At 43.0% G+C, this 17285-nt stretch overlaps 1 protein-coding gene across 2 annotated transcripts in view; it reads right to left on the bottom strand.

Moving 5' to 3' along the window:
- Positions 1 to 309: 309 nt before the first annotated feature.
- faf1 (Fas (TNFRSF6) associated factor 1) overlaps positions 310 to 17285 on the bottom strand; it is a 55631-nt gene continuing 38655 nt past the window's right edge. For both annotated transcript variants that reach the window (XM_086115539.1, XM_086115540.1), the window contains 4 exons: positions 14389 to 14469; positions 13640 to 13717; positions 8894 to 9109; positions 310 to 950 (listed from right to left, as the gene is read on the bottom strand). In XM_086115539.1, coding sequence (XP_085971665.1) covers positions 867 to 950; positions 8894 to 9109; positions 13640 to 13717; positions 14389 to 14469 — 459 coding nt within the window. In that variant the 3' untranslated portion in view covers positions 310 to 866. The remainder of the gene's footprint in view (positions 951 to 8893; positions 9110 to 13639; positions 13718 to 14388; positions 14470 to 17285) is intronic.

The raw sequence follows: 17285 nt of genomic DNA, 5'->3' as shown, positions 1-17285 counted from the left end.
GTGTCAAATTTTAACAGTAAACGTTAACTGGGAGTGACAAATAACTTGAAGCAAGCACACTTGACTTCTTATTTGGAGAAATGTGTTAGCAAGAGTTGTTTCTTCAGGAGACGAAAATGATGTTGAAATTCATATTTTATATCATATATATAAAATTAAAACTAATGTAGCATCAACCTGAAAAAACACAATGCGTTTGAATATGGAGTGGGTGGGTGTTAAAAGTGGATTTGTGGTCGGGGTGTCGGCAAATGGGTATGATAAGTGGCTTTGGAGAAATCGGGGGAATATAGGCGAATGTGAGACATCTTGTCTCTTCTCGCTGGCTTTTATTGAATCTTTCAAACGCAAAAACCATGTAGTAACAAAGGAAAAGCATCCTTGGTTGTGTTGAATGTGGTCGATGAGGCGCTCGGGGGTGAACAAGTGTTTTTCCTGTGATCAACGTCTGTCTAGTCGGGATCTCCATGGCGTCACTGTGTGGTGTGTTTGAGGCAAGCGATGACACACACACACACACACACACACACACTCAAGATGTGAAGTGTGCGGGAGACTGGGGGAGGAAGAGCAAAAGACAGATTTAGGTTTGGAGGGGGGGGATTGTAGTTTTTGGGGGAGGTGGGGTTGGCTGTGTGCTTGTGATATTATTGTCTTTGCTCCTCTGTGCAACACCTGCACACCAGGAAATGGTGTACCATGACCAGGCTGCAGAGGACAGAGAAGCTTATTTGCACTTGAGTGTCACTGCATGCCTGTGTGTGCGTGTGTGTGTGTGTGTGCGTGTGCGCGCGTGTGTATACTGTGTAGACCCAGATGGTTTTGGGCCCATGCTCATGTGTTCGGCCAGTTCAGTCAGTCACTTTCTACTCTTTGGCCTCCAGGAAGAGAGTCTCCTGTGGAAACAACTTGGCCTCCAGCAGAGTTGATCCCGGATCCAACTGGGTGATCTGCAGAGAGATGGAAGAATGAGACAGATAATAGAACTGGAATGCTTATGGTTAAGTGGGTGCACTAGTTACTAGTTACCCGTTAGAAAAGGTAGTTTAGTAAAGTAATCCAAGTGCCATAATATTTAAGTAATGTAACACGACAGACAGAGAAGTCCTGCAGCGAATACGATGCAAAACAGTCACCATCCATTTTCATTGACTCACTTTTGGAAGCGACCGCTCTCGACCAACACGTACAGTATGCAGCCAGTGACACGTCTCATTTATTCATACGCTAACAAAAACTTTAGGTGGAATGACCAACGGCGGTCCGTTGAGCTATACTCTAACTCGGAAACGCTTGTCTGGCCAGCAAGTTTGACGGTGGCAAGGACTCGACTGTGCTGCGTTAAAAATGTAATCCTGCAAAATAATCCAGATTTTTAATAAATATAATTGTAATCTGATTATTTTTTCGGTACTTATTACGGAATAAAATTACTTTTTTTTCAAAACAAAATAAAAATTACACTTTTTTTTTTGGTATCCTGAATACGGAACACCCGTACATGTATTCCATTACTCCCCAAGCCTGTTCACACATAATGTGCGCACTCGATGTCAGAAAGTCAAGTGGCACATTTTCTACACCTCAACAAGAAACACCAACGTGAACTGAAAGGTTCTGCATGCTGGACATATTGGATGCTTTGTCCAAAGGATTGATCGGGGCTTTCAAGATCTTCCACGACAAACTCCCTCAATGTCTTCCAAGGACTCCAATAATAACGATATGCAGGATTACATTGCAAGTTACAGAAACACAACAGCTGAAGTCGCCGTTGCTTTCGTTCTTGTTTCTTTTGAATACGTGCTTGCCAGGAAGGAGGCATACGGAATGGGGTCCTAACATTGTGTTTTGGAAATCTGAGGAGGTAAGAGAGCTGTGTAAAAGCGGTTGTGGCATTGATGTTAAATTCTAAAATGAGTCGGAGTATGTAGGAGAGGATAAGGACACACCTTTGTATGCCCTACAATGACGAATTTCAACACTGAAAGAGAGAGAAACATGTTTTCTGTTCACACGAGGTATTGGTGCCGGGCAGAAGAATAATGCAGCGCCACCCACCACGGAGCTGATTGAGTTAGCCGACATGAAGGGGGTCTGACATGCTTTTTTTTAAACAATCTGACTCTCCCCGACACCCCCGTGGGCCTCTTCGCTTATGTGAGCTAATCACCGGTGGAGTTGTGTTACATCGAACCAATCTCACACCTGGGCTGAATGGGCTGTGCGGCGGGGAGGTTCTGTGACAATGAGATGTGTCCAGGGCTTATCTGATGACTGCTGCGTCAGCCCCCTCTGATTAGGAACCCTATTCTTACCACATAGTAGGATAATTATGCAATTCCCTGTACCTGCTCTCCTGGGTGGAAGAAGGTAAGCCTAGCGCAGTAAAGGTTGACCTTCCAACAAAAAGAGTGACAGGCCGAGAGAGACTATTAGAGGCAATGAAACGTGAAATCTGACCATGAACGAGTCACACCTTCATCTGTCATCATTCTCCGCACAAAATAGATGATGAGGAGTGAAGTACGAACCTTAAGGTTGCGCAATTGAAATTAGGAGTCTAACGATAAATTGACTGATACAATCGATAGTTATAAGGCCAAAGGACTTGACAGAAACGTTTTGGGCTTTTTTTTGAACGATACAATTCGATATTATTAAAGGCAATTTCAATGATATTTTGACACAGTAAGAATGGCTTTTCTATAATAAAGCTATACTAATAACAGGTAACTGCAAATAAACAAAAAGGATTTGAATTGGATTTTATTTTAAAATCAACTCAGCTTTACTGATTCTAAAATGTAAAAAAAACCCCAAAACAAAACAATGATATTAAAGCATAAATTATTGTCGCGGAAGCGTTCGCATTGAACATTTTCGGTTTGCGTTGAACTTCAGTGTCATAATTGTGGGAGTTAAACAAAATACAACTATTGCCAACATTGACACGTCTCACAGGTAAACGGTGGGTCAACTCAAATGCAAATAACCAGCCAACACTAGCATATGTACAGTATTTTCTATAGCGAGCGAGCGTGTGAGTCTACCACAGGCACGTTGTCAACACACACATTTGTACCTGCTGCTAATCTGAACCGGGTTGCCAAATTGCTCTGCTTTATTCTGTCGACACAGCAGGTTAGTCCATCTGTGGGAGCTCCGTAGTTACTCATATACACTTGTGTGAATTGATTTTTTGTTCAGTTTTCAAAAATAAAGCTGGAGTGACAAAAAAATTCATCCCTTATAAATTCAAGTTCAGAAATTTGATATTGGGACTGGTTTAAAATGAACCATTTGAAAAATTAACAGAAAAGTCTAAAAAAAATAAAATAAATAAAAAAGAGAAAAGCAAGTTCAAATGAGTTCATCCAAAATTAACTGGTTCGCGTCTCAATTTAAAACAGGGGTGACCAAATTTTGAAAGACCACGTATGAAAAAAATCAAAGGGGGGCTGCTTCCACAACATTCATTTAACTCTAGACCAATTCATCAGTGTCGGTTAAGATGTGTGAAGTTAATGGAAGTAGCGTCGTACAATGCAGGCAAATGACACAGGCTGTGTCAAATGTTAGTTCAGTCTGTGCTGCGAGCCGCTAAAAATGAACGATTGTCGTTTGGACTCCCCTTTTTTGTAGTAATAGTGACAGAGGTAGTGATACATGCACGCACACACGTCTCCTCCGCCGCGCACAGCTCTACGGCAGGCAGAGACAGAGCAGTGGGTTTGTCTTCATAGCCAGCTTGGAGGGAGAGGCAAAGAGCTATATGAGTCTGCCTTGTCTGATACAAAAAAAAAAACCTCGCTTAAACGGCATCGTCAAAGAGTTGAGAGGAACAAATAGCTGAGCAATTATGACACGTCAAAATGACGTTAACTTCAAATTTAACGAGTATAAATTTGGTGGAAAGAGTAGTCATACACGTTCTCAACATGTCCATGCACTTAATTTGCTCCAGAAAGTAACAAAATGAAATCATTGATTAAGAAATCAGCTTTTAAAAGATTCGAGCCTTGTTATATATATTTGAGCATGTGGCAGAGGGTCGGAAAAATGAAGTCAAATAAATTAAGTGAAGGTGACGAGGACATATCAACATCAGGCAAACCTTCACATTCCCGGGGGTATTTTGAAATGTCACACCGCCGTGCACAGCACCGGCCTTTAACCCCGCCGTCTTTCAAATCTCTGCCCTCATTTCAACGTGCCATTTAGACACTTGACTTCTCAGCGTGGGTGCCACGAAGCCAGGTGCGAGCAGGGATGGGCTGCCATATCACCTCGAGCCCCTCACCTCCGCAACTACCTCACAACGCTGCGGGGAGCAAATAGCGCGGGGGGTTCGGGGCGCGGGTGCGCGCAACTCGCTGCAATCATATAAAGCATCCCAACGGCGGGCTGAAACACCAACCGGGCTGCTACGCTTCTTTTTTCCCCCCACCTTGGGAGTGGGGTGTCGCAAATGGCTGACATGCTAATAAGACCGGGAGGCTGTTGTGACAACACAGCATCAGGTAGGAGTAAATGAGGCTTGGGGTGGGGGCAAGTGCGCGTGCATCTGTCTTTGAAGTTCATACAACTCGATGTGTGTGTGTTTTTGCAGCAAAATTTGGATCAGAGTTTTGCGCCAGGGTGCGATGACGAGGGGAAGCGCAGCATCTGACTCTGAAAAGGAAAGTAGGGAAACAAGATGCCACACTGACACAGGAGACGGGCGCCATCGGTGATTGTTTACATTGTTATCCAATTAACAGACCATAAGCATGGAGGCATCTGTCAACAAACAAAGCTGTTGTTTTTCCCGCCCGCTCTGCCTAAGCCATACTCTCTCCTCCTGTGCCGCCCGCAGCCTCACATGCTAGCGTGCATGAATACGAGAAAGGGACGAGCTCTGACTTGCCTTTTGTTTGTCAACCCTGTGTCAATAAAGTTTGCAGTATGTCCAACATTTCAATGACCTGGATGGGATTCACAGAGACAGGCCATCTTTGGGGCGGAATATTTTCAAATATTTCAAGACAGTGGAAAAGAGTTGTATCAAATATTCGGATGGTAATACAGTTTAGAGGCGGCAAGGTGGCCGACCGGTACACGCATCCGCCTCGCGGCGCAGGCAGAAGATAAATGGTACCGAAATGGAAAACGGTTCAGTTTCTACGCACATTGGGTCCGTATTAATGGAACAAGATCTCCATGAATGTGGCTGGAGTTGCCAGTGGTGCAGAACTGTACTGCATTAATATCAGAACTAAATAAACAAATATTTTGGTTGTGTCAATTAGTTGAGAGTCTGGTACTGTGCAACTACAACACAGCAAACAATCAACCAAAATAGCAAAAACAAAACCTCTGACATTGTCAGTCTTACAACATTGTTATTTTGGTAATGGCTGTTTTTGGGGTTGTTTGTGCAGATCTTGTCTTGGACGACATTAGCTTTTGCAAGTGGTCATAACGTTCGGGCCCATCACAATGGAAGAAAGTCATAAAATTGCCTTTTTTCAATTTGTAATGAAAGTGATTTACTGCCACACACACAATGTAAAAATGGGAATAATAAATACTTGATAACTGGTTTGATTGTAATGTAAAACATTGAGGTGGCCTTCAGCAAAGCTCGGCATGACGGAAAAGAAACGGAAAAATAAACACAGGCCCACGGGTTGGCGATCCCGACATAATTAAAGATGCAGCTGAAATAACGCTTTCTAAGAGGCCATTACAGGCCCTGGTACGTTAATTAAAACCAAATAGCTTGTCCGTTTTCAAACCAGTGTTGTATAGTGTTTATTTGGGCAATTACAAAAGCAATGGGAGATCATTATCGGCTGCTCGGGAGGCATTGACGGCACGTAGCGCCGGTGAGGGAACACAAAACAACAGGCAAGTATGGAGAACTTCAAAAGGAAGAGGAAAGCATCTCACGGGCCCAAGCGGGAAAAGGGAGACCAACTGGAAATGTGGAGAAAATGTACTGACTACAGTTTAGATTTAATAAGGTAAATATAATAAATAAAAAGGGAAGGAAGGGATCATGTGCCACGGAGGGGGAAGAAAAGGAGAGAGGAGGGAAGTTGAGACAAAGAGAGGGAAAGCGGCGGGGATTGGGAGGTGAGGAGGCGGTCGAGGGTAAAATGTGAAGACTGCAAGCGCGGCTTTTGACAAGAAATGATCAGCGCGATCCTGGCCACAGGCATTTATAGATTTTGAGAGCTAATGGAGCTCGCCTGTCATACATTTTATTTAGAGAGAATGCAGCAGAGGAAGCCACTTTGGATGAATGAAACTAATGTGAAAATAAACAGCTGCAAATGTTTTACTCAAATGTTCAGATAAGAAGAAAAAATAATAATAATCCCATCCGTACAACAGATGTCAAATCTATTCCAGCGGAGTACACGGGTTCTTTTGTGCGGCTGTTTATTGTTTCAGAATCTCAGGTTTTGTCTGAGAATCACGCCGGAAGATAGTTTAGCAGCGTGGAAGAGTACAGTATCAAGAATGAGGATAATCAGATGCGAGTTTGAGAGTCGAGCTGTCCGAGGACGACGCGATGGCTAGAGTAACAGTCTAAACATGTTCACGTCGTCCTGACGGAAGATGACCTCGGGCCTCTCAGCAGAGGCTAGCTGGGCATAAGGGGAAAAAAAACGGGAAAATTGTTGAATGGTGAGAAGTGAAACATTAAGTCAAGCCCCCATCTCCCACCCCCCCTTCTGCAAACTTGCAGACAGTCGTAGAAAGGGTTAGTTTCCTGAGCACGGCTAAGCCCTGTACAAATGATGCCAGTGTAAGGCCTGCCGTAGTGCTGAGGAGATAAGCCACTGGGACCAAATCCTGACGAGTCGTCCAAAATCTGGAGATGGATGGGCACTGATTGGCGCTCTTTTTGGAAAGACAGCTTAAGCGAGAAATTAAATTTGATTTGCCTCATGTACTTTACTGATATCTTGCAATTATATTACTTAAAAAAGAAAAAACATATCCTTTTTGAACAAGCACTCCAAAAACACTTGGGGTGGATTAATTTTCATTTAAAAAAATAAAAACATCTCGTGTAACACAGAGGACGGAAGTGTGATTATGATTACAAAAACAAGTATCTTAATAAAAACTGAATTATGTATATTCAGATTTTGAAACAAGCCCCGATTATATGTAGAGGGGAAAAAGTCAAGATATACAGTAGATGTGCCAAAATGACATCAGTGTCGACCAATCGACAAGGCTGTGTCGAGGTAGAGAGAAGAAAGAAGATGTCAACAGTTGTACGGCAAAAGCAAGAGTGCTCGATCCTCTGATACTGGCAGAGCAAAAGTGAGAGCGTCTGGACGGGATGGAGCTTTTTTTATGCTCTGCCGCATTTAATTACAACTCAGAGCTGCGGGATTAGACCAGGGCCTGTGTTCACAGCCTCATACTGGCGCTTCCACTTATCCGCCTCCCCCCTAAAATCTATCACTTCTCTCAATCATCATCTTCTCAATATCTACTCCGTGTGTCTTCTCTAACCAGTTCCCCATCAGGCAGCAACGCTGATGAATTATTTTCTTTGTTTAAGCTTTTTGTTGTCTCTGACTCTTTCTATTGGTCCTCTTCTCTCCTCCCTTGAAATCCCATCATCCTGTCTTGACTGGAATTTTCATCTGTGATGCAGCCACCTTTATCTTGGTCCATCACACATTTACTCTTGATTATGAAGAGAAAACGGTGAATCCTTCAAGTGGTAAAGTTGCGAGAAGCGCATGCGTTTGCTTGAAAACGTCTCTACTTGTGAAGTGTGTGATTGTGACAAAACAACGTGCGAGGTGCGCGTTAATGTGGGTGCTGACTTGCGGTGTTAGTGCCGTACTGGTCTCAAAAGACTGCCGGCGAACGGTGCCTGGACAAGCCTGCGCGCGGAGAGACACACACCTCAATGCTGCCACCCCTATCCACTGTTGATTAATGAAAATCTCAGTTTTGTTTCAAGCAGCATAGCTAATTAAAGCGGCAGTTTAAACAGTGCTTATTATTAATTCGTTACCATGGAGCGTAGGAGACCAAGCGCTGTTTATGATTTGGTTTCAAGAGGCTGATGCTCGCCGTCAGCACAAGAACCACACAGACTACAACTACTGGTGCTGACAACTGTATCCTCACAGTTATCGTGTATTGTATTCACAATCGGCACACTCACTGATATGCACTCAAGTAGTGGGTGGACAAATGAGCAGTCAGCTTTTACTGTCACCGGTACGCATGAACAAAAGGGAGGGATGCAACATGAAGAATTAAAACACAAGAGAAACAGTAAGAGTTAACGGCCCAACACAGACAAGAACAAACAGGGGTGTGTTTTAGAATTTAACTATATGGTAGGATGATGCTATTGGTATTCCTTAAATAAGCTCTTCCATGCCATGTTTTGACATGTGGTGACTGCAAGTACTAATACAAAAACACAAAATATGGGAAGAAATCTAAGCGGCAAACTGATTATCCCACTCGGATAAAATTTGCCTTTTTTTTTTTTAATCCAATATCGAGAGTACTGGGGATTTTTGTTTGAAAAAAATGTTTCAGGCTGGGTGGAAATTCTGATAAAATGTAGCATTTTTATAGCAATATGTGAATCGGGTTCTTTTGGGCAGTACTCGCCATTTTTCTAGTGCGTCTCACTGTAGTGACCCTGCACAAAAAATAAATAAATAGCATTACGCTACAGAAACCTCGTCTGGGGATGATGTCCTCCTGGAAAGACCGACCTACAGTCAACTAAAGTACAGTAAGGTTAAGTGACACTAATTTTGCTCTAAAATAGTCCACTTGAAACTTTGAATAATGCTCTTAAACTAATAGCTTCCTTCTAAATTCTCACAAGAGCGTAACCTAGGCAACTCACATTTCTACGAGGGAAGGTGGTGAGGAGCTTGAACTCGTCGAATGGGTATCCCTTGGAAGCCACAAAATCAAAGAGGACCTGGAGCCTACAGCTGCCCAGGAAGCGCCTTTCCAGAAACTCTCCACTGGGCGTGCGGATTCGCAGCTTGCTGATCTGCTCCACTGACTCCTCGCCAGGCTCCGGCGGTAGGGTCTGCTCCAGTGACAAACGGATGGCCTGACAGAAAGGAAACACTGTGGTCAGTACGGCACACTTTGTAAGATTGTTAGACTTTTTGGCACGGTTGGAAAAGTTGAGTTCTTTTGTTATAATAAAACGCTAGGCTAAAGCTAAAACGTGACAAAGCAAAAGAACTCGTCCAGTCTGTTGTGCCTCGACACACAACGGATGTTAATTGTCTACCTTAACAGCTGCATGTAAACCTCAAACGTTAAAATTTACGAGCATATTTTCTAAGATGTGGTTGAGTATAGCTGCATGTTGACGAAAGGCAAGGGGCTTTACATACAGGTGTTGATGCAATGAGGCCGGTGAGCATCTCGGCCTCAAAGCCTATCAAGCAGTACAGGTTACCATGCGATGGTTTGTTTGATGACAGCCTACAATCAGCAATGTAAATAGTCTCCCAAAATGAATGTTGTTCAAGATAACGAGCCCATGTCAACATTCATCATTTAAAACGTACTTCGGATGAGATTTTCTCCTTTGTATGATGTGACATTATGCACAATGGCGTTATATTCAAGGAGTAGTACTGATGCGTAAGTCAACTTAACTATTCATCCGAACAAATGATTTCACACAAAATGACCACCTGTTGCTCCGGCTTGCACTTGACAGCCCGCTAAAGTGAACTGAGAGGTTTTTTTCCCCCAAAGAAAATATGTGGCTGAGTGTGTGAACAATATCATGAACGGTTTAAGGGAAGCGGCCTGCTTGATGGACAATTCCAAATGCACCCACCATGAGGGCACGGGAATTGGGGGGTGCAAGGAGCTCTCAGGAAATATTCTCTGAGCGCGCACTTGTTAATTCTAACCATTTGGAAACTCAAGAGCGTTGACGGAATATGCCGTTTTGTTATTCAGAGTGCAACAAAAAAAACAGGTGTGCACGAGCATCGGGGTGATTTTCCTAAAATGCCCGTCATTTTCACGGTGTGAGTTTTAAAACAAAGCAAACGTAAAACCAATTTTTAAAAAAAAGTCAACATTTCCTGACTGGTCCGACTAAGAAGGAAGAAAAATGGCAAAGAAACCCCATAAAATTGTGACGTAAAACTGCAGAAGATCATGTTCTGGTCACAAATCCGCAATCACCGAATCACAAAGTAGCAAGGGAACACTGCATACATCAGGCGTCGCATTGACCGATTGAGGGGAGACAAGTTTATTCTATGGATTCGACCCGTACTTTGTACATTACAGCACAAATGTGTCTGTTGGAACAAAAGGCAACCATCACCTGTCCGATTTTGCAGCAGAGCTAATCAGCTCTGCTGCGTTTGGGAGACAGCGTTTCAGCTGCTCCCTAGAGCCTCCCACTTCATTCTGCTTCTGTCCCCTCGACTTCTCCTCCCCCCACTGCTTGTTGTTCCTGTTTGGCCAGCCGGGGAGCATATGCTGTGACAACACGCCCCGGCTTTATTTACACACCATAATGCAATTATATTTCATAAGAGTGTACAACAGTAGCTCATTAGCAGCTTCTGGTGTTGGGTGGGCAGGGTAGCGCTCGTGCCGCGCCATCAGCAGTTCCCTCAGGTACAAGCTGCTGATGCTGCTGACTGAGTTAAAGGGTCCCCCAGGGACAACCTAACACACACACAAATAACAGATTGAGGGTGTGTATGATGGTGGAGGTACAAATGGAGACAGACAGTCAAACACAGACACAAGCATAAACACCCACAGATGTGAGGTGTAGCGTCCCTGAAGAAACCACAGAACACGCGTCTGGTCGGGTGCAGAGTTTGGGCTGCTCCATAAAAAATAACCTGGAGCATTTATCTATTCATTCATCTGGCGAACCACAAAAGGCAAACAAATGACGAGTGGTGGCGCAACTAACAGCCACACGACGACATATCAAGAGCCTTGCAAAAGTCGTGAGAAACGCAGAGAGCACGCCCCGACCTCTCTTTTGTTCACTTCTTTGTGGACACCTCCGTATATAACATGGATTTAGCTAAAGCCTCAAAAAGTCTCAAAAATACATACTCAACGAAAACAACCCTTTGTTGTTTTCGTCATTGTTTTTAACAATGTGAGGCACTTTTAAAGTTACATGGCCATGTATGAAAGGATTGATTGATTGATTGATTGACTAAGGCAGAAAAGGCTGCCGTCAAACTCTAAGGTTAAGAATATGTTCATGCTTACAGGTTCTCTGGTATGGGTGAAAGCAGAAAATGGTTCGTGATTGGTCCCGGTTCACTAAATGCAAGGCGAGCATTGCCATCTTGAACAATGTATCTAAATTTGCTGGGTAAAAGTCAGAACCTGAATGGACAGTATTGTACGCAAAAACTCAATCTTACAAAATAAAAATGCTGTCTGCTGCCATACAACTTTTCGTGGGATAAGCCTATGTGACAGTAACGTTTCAAACAGATCCCAATTAGAAATTCTCAACGACATAAAGTAGTCACAAAGATCTGGGAATTCCTCCATTGCAAACGCAGATACAGGTGACACAAGCAAAAGGGCGTGGCAATCCGTACAACTGGAGTAAGAAAACTTAGACCGGGGGTCTCAAAATCAACTAATGTGGGGGCCACTAAGAGTCTGGGCCGCATCAAGTATTCCACAAAAAGGGATCCAAGTCCAGTCGCTCTGTATCTCTGTTGCAACCTGATGATGACACTCGAAGCTCAGTGGCCACTTCCGTCTGACAACGTCCTGTTTGAAGCATCACAATGGCAAGCTACTGTGGGTCCATTGTTAGGGGGGCATCTTGGTCTCATGATGTCAAATTGTGAATAGCATGATGAGGACGGCTGTAAAAACACCACCTCTAATTTAATCGGGGCATTTATTGGTCAATTCAAGGGTCCAATAACTGTTGCGAATTTTGCTGTTAAGCTCCTCGACAGAGAACAGCAACTTGTTCAAAAAGTACTGAAACATTTAATAGGTGGGCTTAGACAAGGTCACATTAAGTTCACCTGTAAAGGTTTGAATGCATTTTAGGCTCGTCCTGAAATTTCACCCGAAAGCCAATTATCTCCAAATTTTTGTCAGTAGAGTTTGGCTGTGATGAGCCTGGGCTATGGTCCCCCAATAGTGAGCGGAAAAAAAGCCACTGCAGGGCAACGGCATGGCAAAAAAACTGGGAACCACACAAACATGAAGCTTTCTGATGTTATGCAAGGGGCCACAAAATATCACAGTGGAGGCCGGGACTTGAGTTTGACACCTCTGCCTTAGCCTCAGGTTTTGTACTTACGTGGCCAGAATAACATGCAACTGTTTCCGCTGTTATTTTAACAACAGTGATGCCTTTGGTCCATGCAGTATTCATATTGGAGTTGAACCGAAGTAAAATGCTCACATTTGAAGGATCACATTTGGTTTCAAGTGATCCACGTCCTCTCTTGTGCTCACCAGGCTTGAGATGAGAAGCTTTAGACCCGACTAAAGGAAGTGCACTATCAAGAGAATTCATACCACAGTCCAATTTAACCAAACATAACACAACATGCGATCACTCCGTGCAGTAAAACGTGTTTCATAATATCAATGAATGAAAACATATCTTACAAAGATTAATTCTTATATTTTCTTCATTTCATCATTTCATTTCTTTGATGGAGGCTAATCGCTAGGGATAGTTGTGATGGTAAAACAGAATAATTTTGGTATTTTCCGGGTGCTCAACAGTCAGGAGAGCATTTGTGAAGAAAAAATAATTTCTAGTTCCAGAGCTGTCATCTTCTACGGAAGTAAAAGACTGATTGCGAGTAAGAGCAAGACCACATCATTTGCGGAGGAGACAATGGACGCCGTGAAGCGTGGGCATGGAAATGTGATCTCCTGTAAGTTGGGCCACGGTACCCATTGTTGTAAAAACACCCTAGTGCGCGCATCCGCACCCGCACCCGCACACACAGGTCTACAGTGATATAATCAAGGTAGCCGGCCAGAGACTCTTTTGTTGTTTTCTGTTTAACTTAAGTGACAAATCACCTGAGCGAGCTGAGTCACCCAATACCACTCGGTGCGCTGAGGCGCCGTGCTGCTGAGCAAACAACAATCAGCCGGCACTACACTGTATGACGACGAAGTGCATAACGGCGTTGGTGTCGTCCTCGCAGAATTATTGTTTGTCCCATGTGCGTGACAGTGTCTGCCTGTGTATGTGTGTCTTAGCCCGCACTTGGCATACAATTATTGTTTTCAAGTGAATATATGTGTTTGCGCACACGTCTGTGACTCTTTTGTTAACTTTGGCTTCAATATGGGCTTGTGTGCTGTACCGATGCAAAGCAGCTAAACAGAACAATAACTGTGTGTAAAGTTGGGTGATATTTGCAGGGAGGGGGCTCACTGTAATTAAAATGACAAAGTTCTTTTCAAAAGGCTCCGTGCCTGATCAACTCTACTCACTAGCGAGCAACAAAACCACAATTTAACAATCATATTAAACAAACAAACAATAAAACACCAGGATGGAAAAATATCCAGCGTTGGTGAAGAGAACACGCGACCAAAACTGATCATTGTATATGAGCATGATGAAAATAACCTCCTTCTCTTCCTCCTGCTCCTTTCTCATCTGCTCCAAGCGAACTTGCTCAGCCTCTTCTCGCTCTTGAGCTTCCCTCTGAAAAGGAAACAATTTCTTTTTATGGAAATCGAAAAGAGAACCAAAACGTGGCAGAAAATGGTGACTGTGCAAACATGTACTATGGCATATAATTCATCATTTGCAGTTAATTATTTACTCATGATAAAACTCCAGCTTTATAAATTATAAATAACGATTTTTTAAAAATACATTTTAAAAAAATTACACACCACAATAGTTTAATGACACTGTCATAGAGGTACAGTGCTCAAAATTAATGAAGAGGACCCCCCATATATTTGTCAGATTGCAAACACGATTTGTCAATGCGCATGCACGTAAATGTAATTTTTTCAAATTCAAAACAAATTCCGATGCTGAAAATGTTATTCATCCCATGGATGCAATTCGCTTCATTTAATGTTGCAATGTTGAGAAAAAAAATGGGTGCAGTGAACACCCGCAGACTTGCGCTTCGGCTTGCGACATACCTAAAGGTGGACTTTTTGGATTTTAAATATTTTGACATTTTCTGAAAGTGATTTTGAAGACATTATTTTGAAGGTTTTTATCATTTAATGATCTCATTAGACTGTCCAAGTATGCCTCATGGTATCGTACACTACAGTGTAGATTTATTGTGGCAATCCCACACCTGAGTTCCGCGCAGGCCAGTGTCAGTGGATCTATTGTCATTGTTTTCATACCTTCTTTCGGTCAGCCTCCAAAGACAGACGGTAGGCCTCGTCCTGTTCTCTCTTAACCATCTCTCTTGCTTCCCGCTCGTCCTATGTGGAGAGGAGACACAGACCAAACATCTGAGTCAGGGGAGTGGGTGTGGAACCAGACAGAAGCAAGACAAAAAAGAAAGCAGAGCACGTTAAATGTGGTTACGTACAAACACCACCTGTGAAAGAGTAGCAACAGAGGGGAATTCATTGTGACCAAACTGTCATTTATCAGACTCCGAACTTCCTTTATGAATCCTCATCTCGGTTTCACCATCCCTTTCTCTTCTATTCCCTCGGCTTCTCTCTTCCTGTTTGTACAGAGGGAAGGGGACAGGCCGCTTTTCTCTGTGTACCTTCTGCGGCCGGAGAGTGCTTTAGAAAGACCGGGACTAAATACGAGAGTCTATTGTGTTAACAGCGTCGAGCCAGTACTTTTCTCTTTTCTGAGGGCCCATGCTGTGTGCCTGCCCGGATATGGCAAAGGAAGCTTATTGTGATGATCGGAGGGGGCCACTGTGAAGCTAAGCGGCAGGCAAGCAAAAGGACAGTGTGTATTGTTGCTTTGAGTCCAGCACATGCAAAAGATACATTTGCGCTCTTGGCTCACATAATGGCCAAACAGTGAAAGGAAACTGTAAAAGAGTGGGAGAAGGGCAAGCATCAAAAGATTATACCGCCAATGCACTGGAAAAGACTCACGCAAACAAACGGCACGGCTATATATTGTATGGATTTGTGTGATGTAGATCGTGATAAAAGTGACACATTTCAGACCAGACACGTCCATCTGCTCCAACAGGCCATTTTGCCAACCTTAGAGTCCACTATTGAGTCCTAAGGGTACATTTGTGCACTTTTGTAAATTGAAGGACAGAAATCAACTCCGATGCTATCCCAATTTTTGCCAGCATAATTGTGTGCAACATCTGTTTTAATGTACAGTAAGTTAGCGGACTTTCATCATCACTGCTAATTAACATCGCTATTTAGCTACTGTCCGAAAACGGCGAGAGGCTCCGGCACCCCCCGCAACCCTTGTGAGGATAAAGCGGTTCAGAAAATGGATGGATGGATTTTCAAATCTGGTAACGGCCACTATGTTCATTCGCCTATAGTGGAAGAGGAGACTGTTGGAAAGACAAGGTGGCACACTTTCAAAGTGAAATGATGACAACAAAACATGATGCCAGATGAAAAAATATTATTTTGGGTGCATAGACATTTGTCGATTATTTTTGGACCATGTTTTACATTGGTTACTTTTAAACTCAGATCTCAACATACTGTCGATTGTGTTTTTGCTCTTTTGCAATATGTTAGCATAACTAATCCATCCTGACCTGACCGCAGCACCATCAAACACTTTTGGCATGAACTGGAACAGAGACTGAGGATCCAGGAGCCCTCTCAGGGTCAACATCGGTGACCTCCTCACTCACAGTTGCTCTTCTGGATGAGTGGACAAAAATTCAACACAATTCTTGTACTGGTAGATAGTTTCCCAGAAGAGTGGAGGAATGGACAATGACTTGTGATCCAGGCAAATGAAGGCCACAAGATCTACAGTGAGTCGTCATTTGATAAGTAGATAGATACAAAGATAAAAATTCAGACAACCACTGGAATGACTTTTGAGACAGTCCGAATTGCTTAAGACACAAAGTGGCTATCCAGCTGCTCCGTTGTTAGACACCGTCAATATGGAATGTCAGAGCTGAGTGGACGTTGGCGTTTGTGGTGTGTCGGGTTTATGCGTAGTAGGAAACTATAGTGAAAATAACTGACACTGCAGTTAACCTGCCCACCCCCCTCCAAAAAAGACCAATACTTGGAACAAGATGAAGTGAAGATTGGAATTAGAGCAATGTCAAGGCTGACTTCACCCATTTGGCCCTGGAGATGAGAATAGGTCCTGTCAGGAGCAGCATTGACTCAATTCCTGTGGTTATTGGGCCTAATTGACAAACACACAGCTGCATTAGGCTTTCAAAACCATTCAAAGTCCATGCTGTTGTCATGTGACATTCTACAAGTTATTTCCTTCAGGCAGCCTGCACCTGGGTTATTTTCCAACGTAAACACCTCCTCAACACAACTTTACTGTACATTTTGCCTGTTTCTTAACTGTCCGAATGAGCTAACACCCATTGATGCATTCATTATAAGGCGAGACCTAAGAACTACTTAATCAAATAAAAGAGAGTAACATTTACCAAGCATGAGAATAATGTAGCGGGTGAAATGTTATGCCATATTATGCACAGGATTTTACAGTAATGTAACTGTATGAGTAAAATGTCATTCATACATATACAAGCTCACATTTCAGCAGTTTTTTTTGTGTTAACAATAGTATGGAACTTTTCATATTCACAAGTACCGGTCTCAAAAGAAATTAAAAAATAAATAAATACATGAATGTCTATAGTAACAAACACATTTGCAATAATGAATTCTTTCAACTGGTCTTGATCAACTGAGGTGCGACTAAAGTGGGAAATCCAAAAATGATGCCAAAACAGTGTTGCAATTAAGATTATATGAAAAGTAGCTGTCAATAAGACAGTCATTATGTACGACAATGTTACTCCTTATCTGCGGTTCTCATAACTGACAAGCACTGCTGCTCACTGACTCATTGTTAAACTCTAATACGGAGTGACATCTCTCATTTATAAAACCGGTAGTCAAAACAGAAACAGACTGGCGAGTATGGGAACCTATCTCTAAATGAGAGCTTAAACTTAAATTAGCTGAAACAATGTGTGTCATTTCAAGTAACAATGCCTCGCGCTCTACTCAGCGCGTTGCTATTCCGACACATGGCACGGCACAGGACAATTCCTTCAACCTCAGTTGTTTCTAATGTACAA

The sequence above is a fragment of the Hippocampus guttulatus genome, chromosome 7, assembly GCF_054856545.1.
Source record: "Hippocampus guttulatus isolate MCC_2025c chromosome 7, RoL_Hgut_1.0, whole genome shotgun sequence".
Lineage (NCBI taxonomy): Eukaryota > Metazoa > Chordata > Actinopteri > Syngnathiformes > Syngnathidae > Hippocampus > Hippocampus guttulatus.
The sequence above is the reverse complement of the archived record's forward strand: the minus strand, read 5'-3'. Positions and strand labels throughout refer to the sequence as shown.